General features: G+C 37.0%; 1 protein-coding gene across 1 annotated transcript in view; it reads right to left on the bottom strand.

The window, feature by feature from the left end:
* Window positions 1-921: 921 nt before the first annotated feature.
* sncgb (synuclein, gamma b (breast cancer-specific protein 1)) overlaps window positions 922-13,107 on the bottom strand; it is a 22,734-nt gene continuing 10,548 nt past the window's right edge. The window contains exons 2-5 of the mRNA XM_030121787.1: window positions 12,567-12,608; window positions 11,282-11,409; window positions 5,937-5,978; window positions 922-1,864 (exon numbers count right to left, since the gene is read on the bottom strand). Of these exons, the coding sequence (XP_029977647.1) occupies window positions 1,856-1,864; window positions 5,937-5,978; window positions 11,282-11,409; window positions 12,567-12,608 (221 nt within the window). The 3' untranslated portion in view covers window positions 922-1,855. The remainder of the gene's footprint in view (window positions 1,865-5,936; window positions 5,979-11,281; window positions 11,410-12,566; window positions 12,609-13,107) is intronic.

The following is a 13,107-nucleotide window of genomic DNA, read 5'->3' as shown; positions in this document are numbered from 1 at the left end:
TGACCAGGACTCTATGGAGGGCAAGGTTTGGGGAAATTTCTAATCGCAATAATCATCGCAAACAGAGGAGGTTTTACGACTGATATAATAATGACAATGGATACTTCACAAGATAAAATTCCACATTTCGTCTTTGTTGAGTTGCGTAAAGAACGTACAGATTTACAGTTAAAGAGTAAAGCTAGCTAGCTGGTTTTTGACATTTACGTTTTTAGTTCATCTTTGTTTTAATCAAAATTTTAGGGCTGTCAAAATTAACATGTTAGCGCGGATTAATCCATCATCATGTTTAATGCGATTAAATTGGATTAACCCACCTGCAGAATGACTCTGAATGTCTTTGCTAATGCATTTGGGTCAGTTTGTCCAAGGAGAGTTAGCGTCGCACATGAACAAAATGGTCACCTTATCCGGTAGTGACAGGCAGCAGAACCAACGCATAAAGACGGAAGACGCTAAACAGCAGGTTGACCCTCTGGATGGAAATATGAGGACCAAAAAAAAACAAAAACAAGACGGAACAGTTGGGTACAGTTATTTTGTTGAAACTGTTGAAGGTGTCGAATAAACGCGTTAAATGCATATATATATATGTCCTTCTTTCTTGAGTCTGTTCATGCAAAATGATTAACATCGATTAAAAATGAACGATATTTGATAGTGATTAATTGCACACAGCAACCCTATGATTAATCTGATTAAAATTTTTAATCATTTAACAGTACTATTTATTTTACAACAGTTATATCGTATATTTTCAGTAGTGGCCGCTAGTCCGTTGGGGGTGCATGGGTACCGCCCACTTACGCTAAAACAGGTTCATTATTGCGAAAATGTGTCTTAAAATTAAAAAAATAAACCCATATATTCTGATATTCTAGTCGTTCATGTCTATTATTATTATTTATTGCAGTGTTTTAAACTCTATTATGAATACACTCATTTCCTCCTATTTAGTCGTAACGTTGCAGAGATTGCTAACCTCTCACATACGTTCGCCCTTTCATTCGTGAACATCTGACGACAACGATGGCGGCTCATGACACTGGTAGACAAAACACACACAAAGCCATACAAAGCTACACGGAACAGCTGCTACTCTACAAATACAACACGAGTCATTCTACACGTCGGATCATGCATTCTACTGGGGCTAACTAGCTAACGCTCTGTCCTCAACGCAACGACTTCCTGCACGCCAGCAGCTACACATGCACACATTTAGAAGCGAACGCACACAAACACGCACCTTGTCACACCTTATTCGTTACTGGACCAGATTAACTTGTGTTGTTGTTGTTGTTGTTGTTTCACACTCGCCGGCGGTCGCCGTTGCCCGTGTGTGCGTCTGCGCTGGCGTTTATCGTCCCGTATGTGTGCGATTTTCATGCATGTGCCGAATGAAGGTGTGTCTCTTTTTGTTTGTGCAGTGCGTATGCATGTTTGCATGGGAGGTTTTCAGTAAAGGGGGGTTTGATTGGCAGCAGCGGCAAGGGGAGGGGGCGGGGTTTCTATCAGGACGACACTAACACACAGGTGAGGTGAAGCGAGGGGTGGGGCTGGGGGCGGGGCTAGGGGCGGGGCCGTGGGAGGAAAAAGCGACAGGCTGCAGAAAATCAGAGCGTTTTCAAGGAGGAAGAGGAGTGTGTGTGTGTGTGTGTGTTTGGAGTGGGGGGGGGGCATTAAGGGGGTGTCGAGGCTGAGGTGCGGCATCTGGAAGAGTCCTGTTTTAGTTGATTTGGTTCCATAGAGTCACAAAAAAATATGTAGAACATCTGGAGTCTGGTACAGCGAGGCGAGGGCAGCGAGGGGCGGCCGGAGAGGACGGGAAGGGGGGGGGGGGTCCTGAAGTCGACTAATACCCCTGGAGAGAAGGAGGAGGGGGTTAACACTGGATGAAAGTCACTGAATAAAAGAGCGGAGTAGAAACAAAAACAGTCCTGTAAAGAACTGGTTTGGAAAACACTGAAGGAAGAGTAAAGTGTCTTAACCCTCCGGTATCCGGGTGCGCCTTTAGGCACACGTTGCACTTCATGTTAAAAAACTTCATATTATTTTTCACAATTTAAATAAGGTTAGAATTCAAAAGTTGTTCATTTTTGCATGATCTTTAAAATTCTGGCCACCAACTAAAATGTGCACATTGTAAACAAAGAAAATGACCAGGACTAGCATCTGTCTGCCAAGTGTGCCTAAAACGCACTGTTTACTTCCATTTGATCTGTATGATTAGAGCTGAGCTGGATTTACAAAAATAAAATCAAATTAGAGCAGAAAAATAAATCAATATATAATATTCAATAGTTTTATTTACAGGTGTGCATTTTACGCACACTTGGTGACAGATGCTAGTTATTTTTGAACATTGAGCTAGCACCAAAAATAATAACGCAAATTAACCAGTGTTGGAGTTAATCACTGACATATGCCAGGATGAAAAAAATCAAATAATATGCGATCCACTTTTATGTAGTATATTGAAAAAAAATATTTTTTTGTGTTTTTGCATCCAAAAAAATGGTTTGTTTACATTACAAATACAGCATTTAAAGGGTTAAAAAATGTGACACTTATTGAGTTTTTAGTATTTTTATTTATGGCTCAAGTTGATGAAATAAAAAAAGTGGAAAAGAATTAAAAATAAACTATATGAAAAAATTTTGACATTATTCCACAAGTGGGTGAAAAAGGCACACTTGGTGCTTAGTAAGGGCCTAGCTGGACAGGATACTGGAGGGTTAAAGGAGTCATATTTAGCTTTTTTTAAATGGAATTCTGCATTTTCAACATGGTGGCAGGAAAATGAGCGGTTGAATGTAATATCTGACTACTCTTTGCTGCTGTTCCTGTGTTTTGTTAAATTTGCCGTATGCTTTAACCCTTTCATGCATGATGCCCACATTATAGACACATATGCTGTGTTTCCACTACTTGGTATTGGCTCAGCTCGGCTCGACTCGACTCGGCCTTTTTGCGTTTCCATTGCGTAAAAGGACCTGGAATCTGGTACCTGGTACTAGTTTTTTGGTATCACCTCCACCGAGGTTCCAGGACTGGGGACCAGATACTAAAAGGTGACGTGAAAACACTGCAGACCACTGATGGGTCAGAGCTGTCTCTGTGACCCGCTGTTTTACAAAAAACAGATGCAGAAGTTTCCAGTAAATATAGCAGTAGGTTCATCCACATGATGACAGCCTGTAAAACTACACCATGGTTTGTAGAGGAGGTTCAGACGTAAAAATTCAGCATGAGCTTGACGAGACAACACGAAACGAGCGAGTTTATCAGCAACTCTGAACAGACGACACAGAAGTAACGCGCCGCATCGCTATGACGACCAGGTACTGTAAAGTGGGTAGTATCCTGTAATGGAAACGGTCTACAGGAATAGGACCTGGTACTCGAGTCGAGCCGAGTCAAGCTGGTTCCATGTGGTGGAAACGTGGCAATAGTTTCCAAAGGGTTCTAAAGGCAATATTCTCCAAACCACATGGGGGCAGTCTCTGTAGACCCTCAGCAATACAATGCAAAAAAGGATCATCTTCGTTTTAGAATTTAGACTGCTCTGTGATCTCGTAAGTTAACCTCCTAAGACCCAGCTATGGGTTTTCTGTCCACATCTGTACACAAGAGTTTCACAGCTACATAAAAAAATAAAAATTTAATTAAACAAAAAAAAAAAAACCCAAAAAACTGTCCACCGTAAAGAACATCTCATAAAAATTGTTTTAAAATGCATCTTAAAAACTGTTGCATCATGATGTTTCCAATATAGACAATTATTTAATTTTAAAAAGTCCAAACTTGTACTTTCCTGGGTCTCAGGAGGTTAAATATATTATTAACAAAACTATATTTTAAAAAAAATGCATTTCAACTTTAACCTAATTTTGAGCAATGAAATCAATCTAAAAGAAATCTAGGTATTTTTTTTTCCCCATAATTCATGCATGAAAGGGTTAAAAAGTACAGAAAAGTGTAGTTTTTCTACTTTCCAGGGGTGCCACAGGTGTCTTATCTGGGCCCACTGAGGTTCTGAAAAAATATATATAATAGATGCAATGAGAAAACTACAGTAAGTATGTAACAAGATGCAAATAGTTGAAAATAGAAAAGCTGTTTAAAGGAGTGATAAAGGAGCCTCATATTTACAAACATCTTTGTCCAATTACTTTTGAGCCTGAAAATTTATGATATACAGTGTGTTTATAATATTCAGTTTTTGCTCTACAGATCTTTGTTGCTCAACAAAAATTAAAAAGTACCGTTTGTTACCTCCGCCAAGGAGGTTATGTTTTTGCCAGGGTTTGTTTGTTTGTCTGTCTGTTGTCTGTCGTTAGTGTGCAACATAACTCAAAAGTTATGGACAGATTTGGATGAAATTTTCAGGGTTTGTTGGAAATGGGATAAGGAAGAAATGATTAAATTTTGGTGGTGATCGGGGGTGGGGGGGCCCACGGGGGGGGGCCACTGATCAGCCTTGGCGGAGGTCTGCGCTCTCCGAGTGCTTCTAGTTTGCTGATGTATTTAATATGAGTGTATTCTCCAGTCGATGCTTCATTTTATTCAGTATTTTTGCCCAAATAATTCACATTGAGAACTGACTAGTGCTGCTTTTGTTGTTGTTGTTTATTCATGTTACACATAAACAGCATCCAGTTTTAGTAAAGGAAGCTATTATTGTTTTGCCAAGAGATAATGTTACAAAAAAAAGTCAATTAATACTGAAAAACACTGATTTTATCCTTGTTTTTTTGCACATATTAAAGCCTTAACTATTCACTGACTGCATGTGTATAATTTTACAGACATTGTTTGACAAACTGGTCAGAATCCAGTTGAAACCAGTTCTTCTGAAGCAGAATGAAGCTGAACTCAACAGGTGTGAGGCTAGTTTCAGAAGCATTTATCATTAGAAGTGTCTCAGAATAATTCCAACGTCCTCCCTCCAGGTGTCGGTATCTGTTAGATGATCAGATCCAGATATCGACTGAGAGGCTGTTTATTCACTTTAGATTAGAAAAGGAGAGAATGCAAATGGAGACACCTTTAAATCTGAGAAACTCCTGGGTCTAAAACATCAGTTAAAGGTGAAAACACACCAACCTGATTTTTGGCAGTCGGATGCTGTCGTGCAGTCTGGTGAGGTCGGTGACATGAGTTTGTTTGGTGTGGTGTGTGTATTTTCCTGTATTAAATTAACTAATTATGTAGATGTTCATTAAAGCTCCGATTAAAGTTAAGGGTCATTACCCCATAGCCCCCTGAAGGGCTATTGTTTTTGGTTCAGTTTGTTTTGTTGTTTGTTAACACTTTAGCAGCAAATCTATTGGTTGAATTCATACCAAATTGGGTTTATAGATTGCCAGTGACCCAGAATAGATCTCACTACATTTTGGGAAAGTTGGTCAAAGTTTCAATTTTTTATGAATTTTTAATTTTTTTTTTTTTTCCCCATTTACTTAGAATGGGGCAAAATTTCACGTCCGTAGCAGCAAAACTATTGGTTGAATTCATATCAAATTGGGTTTATAGATTGCCAGTGACCCAGAATAAATGTGATTATATTTTGGGAAAAATAGGTCAAAGTTAAATTTTTTGATGAATATTTACCTCTTTTTTTTCCTCACATTTACTTATAATGGGAGAAATTTGACACGTCTATAAAAACATCTATTTTGTTTCAATTTCCTTCAAACTTGGCACACATTTAGAGGCAACTGATATGATGACATCAGCACATGCATAGACATGATGACATCAGCTGGATCGATGACAAAATAAGCTACAATATATGCGAGGGGCGGGGTTTGTTGTATCTGGAACCACTTGTTTTATCAGAAACAGAGAAAACTGAAGAAAAAGTGACTTTTCAGCCAATACATCAATAAATGAACGTAAAAACACATGTATCCACCCTCTGTTTTTCTTACCTCTCCTCCTTCGCCGCCCTGCTCCATTCCTCCATATTCTCCCTGCAGAAGCAAAACAACCAATCAGATGGCAGACAGGTGGTCATGTGACCAGTGGATGAACAGATGAAGTAATGGCAGGGCAGAGGCTTCAAGCACCGTCTCCTCCAGTTATGATGGAATAAAGCAGTGGACACTACAGGTATCATGCTCTAGGGCTGAGCTGACTGTTAACGACATGCTTCAGACTTTTCCTATGGGGGGGGGGGGGGGGGGGGGGCGTATTTTGAGTTTACAGCGTTAACGGTTACAGGACTGTCTGGGTTTGACTACTTTTGGTCATGCTGTGGATGTGTCCAGTGTTATCTGATGGGTTACAGTTAAAGGTTCATGGAGGAGCTCCGTGGTTCCCAGATGGAGGCTCAGGTGAACAGAAGCACAAGCTCTGTAATGGGTTCAGCCTTCAGTTACATTATTTATTCATGTGTTCAACTCCTGTCAGGGCTGGGCGATACTGACGGAACACAATCTGACCTACATTTGGATATGTGTCCATGAACGCTGCCAAAATCTGAACCCACCAAGTGGATTTGTCTCATTTCTGGTCCAAATGTCTCATCACACTTAAAATAAGACACAATCACCTGAAGAGGAACTTAACAATCAGATATAAGAAGTGATTTAGAGACGAAAGATCTGGAAAATCTGAGTTCAAGAAATCTGAACAAGATTATTTTTCTTTGCTTAATTCAAGACTTTTTTGCTTAATTCAAGCTTTTTTTTGCTTAATTCAAGATTTTTTGCTTAATTCAAGCTTTTTTTTTTTTTTTTTTTGCTTAATTCAAGCTTTTTTTTGTTTAATTCAAGATTTTTTTTTTTTTTGCTTAATTCAAGTTTTTTTTTTTTTTTTTTGGCTTAATTCAAGCCTAAAAAAATCTTGAATTTATACATTTACTAAATGATCCGCCTTGGCAGAGGTCGGTGCTCTCCGAGTGCTTTTCTAGTTGTAAATACATTTTTTTGAACAGATATTAACCTTCCCTTGACTTCGCCCATTTATTACACTTGGCAGAGGTAATAAATGGGCTCATCAGGGTTATGATTATGTCTAACATCGGTTATGTTTTCATCGGGGTTTGTCTGTCTGTTTTTTTATTTGTCTGTTAGCAAGATAACTCTAAAAGTTATGGACGGGTTTTGATGAAATTTTCAGGAAATGTTGATACTGGCACAAGGAACAAATGATTAAATCTTGGTGGTGATCGGGGGTGAACTGTTCTACCTTGGTGGAGGTCAGCGCACTGAGTACTTTTCTGGCTACTGTTGTGATCATGAATGTTGCTTGTTTTATTTCTCACTGATGATCATGTGCTCTGCGTTTTAGAAAAGCCACCAGTGGACTGGTGTTGAAAACTAGCATGTGTGCTACATACACCTGAGCAAAGCATCTGGTCTGTGATGTCCATATCAACGAAATTAAATTAAGTTAAATTAATGTTCTATCTATAGTCCTGTTCTCATCATAAAACCTCAAATAAACAACTGGATTCTTTCACTTTCACTCAGATCTAATAATGACCTAATAAGAACATGTATAGTATTGCCCAGTCCTGTTTTATTAATGAGAACATGTAGAAACACAGGTTTAACAGTTCCACAGCAGTTTAATGCATGAGCTCTGCAATAAACAAAAGAATAAATAAAAATATATATATATATTGCAGGGTGCAGGGTAAACTGAAATAAAGGATCATGCATGTTGTCCTGTCTGTCTGTTTTTCATACCACCCAACCCCTAAGGCAGTGGTTCCCAACCTTTTTTTACTCATGACCCCATTTTAACTTCACAAATTTCTGGCGACCCCAGACATTCACAACACAGACTTTTTTTTTTTGCTAAAATAAATGTGTTTTTGATCACATAATAGTTTGCTATTCTATGTTGCAAATAAACGTTAATTATAGACAACATTTAGGCTGTTTAATGTATATTATTCTGGACAGAGGCAGTAAATCCAGGTGTAGATTACTGCACAAAGGGAGGATTTGATTTTCCTTGGTCAGGATATGTACAGTCAGTCCAGCTGCAAATTAATACTGAACAAAAAATAACTCCAACTATGAATTATGAAAGAGCTGCAGCATCTGAAACTGACCACAATGAACATTTGACAGATAAACAGAACCACAGGGCTGCAGTTTCAGCTTCAGTTTGTCTGTTATGGATTGGGGTTGTCCCTCTCAACTCACCATATATGTTTAATTAGTAAGTTTTTAATTTTTTTTTTTTTTTTTTTTAGCAATAACTAGAAATTTCAGGCGACCTCATTTGAATTCCAGGCGGCCCCACGTGGGGTCCCGACCCCAAGGTTGAAAAACACTGCCCTAAGGTGACCTATGACCTATGAGCCCTGTCCAATAGGCACCTCGTATACAGGCTCCTCCTATCAGGGGAACACAGACAACACACAAACAAAAGGAAAAGGTGAGAATCACAGGAACACAACAACACACACACACACACACACACACACAGAAGCATAGGAAACTAAACACAGAAAACTAAACCAGAACGACATGCAACGACAGCGGCAGATCTTAGATGTGTCACAACATCTAACATGTGGAAAACAGAAACACACAAACAGACCAATCACAGACAGATACGACGACTGCAGCACAAACTGAACCCCCACAGCTCATGTGCTCACAGTCACATTTAAACAGCTGTTGTACGTATGGAGTTTATTTTATTTCTAGTGTACATGGATATTCATACTGTGTCTTGGTCATCATCTCATTCATTTTCAGTTTTTGGTTTGTTGCAGCTTTGTGACACAAAAGAGTCCACAGGTTCCTATAGAGTAAAAAAGGTTTTTATTTTTTAATAAGCGTGTAAGAAAACATCAGTTCTGCAATATATTGTGATATTTTATTTCATGATACTGTATCGATATTAAAAAGTATTGTAATGAAATTTTTAGGTTTTTATTCAAATGCAGATATTGTGGAGGTTCATTTTTGGTTTTTTTGTTTTTCTTTTTTGTTTATGTTTTATTTATTATTTTTAACACTCTTTTATTAAATAATATTAGTTCCTTTTAGTTCCGCGGTGACTTCTGCTAGCGCTGACGTCACGTGTATACCCTCTATTTCAAAATGTAATTTTGTTTGGAAATAGTGTACATTACTAAAAAAATTGTACACATCTTGAATATTTTCTTTATTGCAGTTGTATAATTTCATAAATACACCAAACATTGCATTATTGTATGGAAATACAAAGTTAAATAGTTCAGTAATAAACTAATCACACATAGGCGACAGAATACGGAGGACTGAACCTGCCATATTCAAACATACACACAGAAATATGAAAAATGGCTCAATAAATTCATTCCCTTACCATTTATTTATCTATTGGTTCTTAGCCTCCTCATGGTAAAATGTAGATGACTAAGTATTTTTTTTATGGCTACGGTCACATTTTTTCTTCTTTTTCGAATCAAAAATGGTTCTTTAGATGGTAACGCTTGCAGATCCCTGCTTTAGAGGATCTGGGATCGGGGGGGGGGGGGGGGGGGTCTACTGTGGACATTTACTGAATTTGTGATTTGTGTGTTCAGAAATCTTACCAAGATAATTTGTTGTTCCATTGGTAGATTTTTTTGCTTAATTCAAGATTATTTTTTTTTTGCTTAATTCAAGATTTTTTTTTGGTTTTGCTTTATTCAAGGTTTTTTTTTTTTTTTGCTTAATTCAAGTTTTTTTTTGTGCTGAATTCAATATTTTTTTTTTGCTTAATTCAAAATGCTTATTTTTTTCTTAATTCAAGCTTTTTTTTTTTTTTTTTTTTACTTTATTCAAGATTTTTGGGCTTAATTCAAGCCAAAAAAAATCTTGAATTTATACATTTATTAATTTTAAACACTATGTATTTACAATATGACATAAATAATATAATAGTCACCTATCAATGTATTTGGAATAAGTGTAGTTTATTTATGAGAGTTTATAAAATGAGCCCACAGTGACGGTACAAAACTCACTTTCCAAACATTCACATTCAGAAAACTCCTCAATTTTTTTGTTTTTTTTTTTTACAATTTTTTTCTCATTTCAAAATACATTTTCATGAAAATATAAGTAATTACTGACCCAGAAATATAAGTTTGGTGTAGATTATTACCTCTGCCAAGGAACGGCAGAAGTTCTGTTTTCATCTGGGTTTGTCTGTTTGTTAGATAACTCAAAAATCTACGGTGGCACCTGTCTTTTTATGACTCTTATTCAAGTCATTTTTCATTGTTTGTTTATTGTTTATTCATGTAATTTTTCAACAAAAAACTGTCAAATAAACAGATTTTTAAAAAATGAAATGTTTTTTGTATTTGTAGATCCACTTAATGAACATGTGTAAATGATAAACTGAGGCAGAATAGTATTAAAATTACGCCTATTTTTTTTTTTTAAATAAATGGTTCTTAATAAAGTTGTTCATATTTTTTTAAGGGACGGTTTGTAGATGTAAAAAAAAAATCACTGTAAAAATAGAGAAAAATTTTGGAGTTGTCATTATTTATGGGTTATTATCTTTTTATTATGTTATTCTTTTACTAGTTCGACTGTTTCAGATCATATTGGTCTGAATGTGGAACCTGAACTAAAATCAGTTTCACTTTTATCCTGATATTAGTGACTATATTCACAACCGTCTGATGCATTTATGGTATAATGTCCAGAGATTATTCTGGAAACGCTGTTAAATCTCTAATGGAGATAAGGATGATTTTAAAACTGCCTTTTAGATGCATTAGTGTGGACGGAGCTGCACATCTGCAACTGTAAAATGACTAATATAATGGTTTATTTTATTTGTTTTTACTCTTTGCCTGAATTTACTTCCTCAAACACTTTATTTGTTTTTTATACATGATACATTTAATGCTTTTTTTCAGCTTTTACACTTTTTCTCTGGGCAAAGTACCTGTAACTGATCATTTTATGCTCAATTTAGGACATTTGGATCATCTGTTCAATCAACTATTTGACTTTTTTATATTAAACAGTCAAAAATAATTAACTGCTGCACAGAATCTGAAAACATCTGATTAAACACACTGACAATTTTAATGTGGATGCAAAAGTGAGTGTTGACAGGTTTTCTGAGTGGGAACAGCTCCACCCAGTAGTCGCATCACTGCACTTTTATGTTAATTAAAATCTATTGAATCTATAAATTAACTCTAATTCAGTTTCTATCTCAAAGTCGTTTGATGTTGGATGTTTTTTCCGTCACACTTTGTCAAAAATGACTCAAACACAATCCCACTGCGGCTCAGTTTAGCGTTGCCATGGTAACCCACCTGGTTCATCATCCCGGTCGACGCGGCGACGTTCTCCACCCCCTCCACGGCGGCCTGCGACACCTCGTTGGCCCCGGCGACGGCTGTGTCTGCAACGATGTTGGTCTGATCCACGGTCCTGTTGGCGACTGCGGCGGAAAACACGGAAATGACCAAACACGAACACGTTTACGACATTTACAAGGCCTAGGGTCGACCTCAACGTTTAACTAAATTAGGCTACGTTCAGACAGTAGGCTAATGTGGCCCAAATCCGATTTTTTGGCCCGTATGTGATCTGTATCCGATCTGTTAAAGACCATTTGAACAGCACAAATCTGACCCAGGCCACTTTCATATGTGGTACTAAATCCGATACGTATCCGATATTTTGTAATGCGACTTCAGTTTGTACAGCCAGGTCGCATTTATTCGAACTTTATGTCATTGAAATGCGACAAACATCACAATTCTGAATACCACGAGGAGAAGTATCAGAAAAACATTCTTACTTCTGTAAACACAGTGCGAGTCTGCATGGTCACGAATTCTGTCAGGACTTCTTTTGCGCATGTGAGTAACTTCAGGGTCGCATTCAGGTCATATTCAAACCTGATAGAAGTCGCATTTAATGTGCCATATGAACAAGCGCACAAAAAAATCAGATTTCATCAAAAAAATCTAAATTGTGTATTAAGACCTGCTGTCGGAATGTAGCCTTCGACAAACATTTCATGACATTTTATACAGTTTTATTGTACAGAAGTTCATTTTCAGAATTCACCTTAAAATACTTTTTAACCCTTAAAAGTTCCTCGGCGCATTTTTTTTGCTATTCACTTTTTTTTTTTTTTTTAATTTCCAACTCATTATTTAATGTTGAATGAATGTAGTTCAAAATCACCAGAATATTCAGTTTTTTTAACTTTCATAATTGTCGTCTCGGTTTCTAAAGCTAGCCTAAAATAGCTAAGCAACACAAAATAGACAAAAATGTCCAATTGAAAACCACTGAAAATGCTGTCTTTGTTACTGCCCCCTGCTGGTCAGAGTTTGTAATATTAATACAATGTAAAACCCCTTAAACACAGAGGTTTGGATTAAATCTGAGGTTTTACAGATGGAGGTAAATGACTTCTATCAGGAATTCAGTGACTCTGACACTAGAAAACTTGTTCTCAAAACAGAAGAATGTGATTTACAGAAGAAATCATACATTTATTTACAGATTGTTTATATTTTTCATTTAAGTACCTGCACACATATGGTTTGTACATATGTTTTATGAATCAAACGCTTGTCTTACCTGTGTTTACTGATGACACCACTCCCTCCTTTGTTTTATTGCCTGTGGATAAAAAAAAACATATTTATGAACGTGTTTTTTATGAAACACTGAAGCATTTTAGGCCAAAGTGAAAGTAAAAATATTAACAAATAAATAAATAACTAAGCTCAATTGGATGAATTAGAAAGTTTATGGACACACTGATATCATCCATTCATCCATGTATCATCCATCCATCAGTTCATCCATCCATACATTATCCATCCATCCATCCATCATTCATGTATCATCCATCCGTCCATCCATCCATCCATTATATCCATTATCATCCATCATCAATTCATCATCCATCCATATCCATCATCCATCCATCCATGCATCATCCGTCCATCCATCCATCCATCCATGTATCATCCATCCATCCATCCATCCATATTATCCATCCATCCATCATTCATGTATCATCCATCCATCCATCCATCCATCCATTATTCATCCATCCATTCATCCATGTATCATCCATCCATCAATCCATCATCCATACATCATCCGTCCATCC

This window comes from Sphaeramia orbicularis, chromosome 19 (genome assembly GCF_902148855.1).
Source record: "Sphaeramia orbicularis chromosome 19, fSphaOr1.1, whole genome shotgun sequence".
Classification (NCBI taxonomy): Eukaryota; Metazoa; Chordata; class Actinopteri; order Kurtiformes; family Apogonidae; genus Sphaeramia; species Sphaeramia orbicularis.
This window is presented reverse-complemented; position numbering and strand designations above follow the sequence as displayed.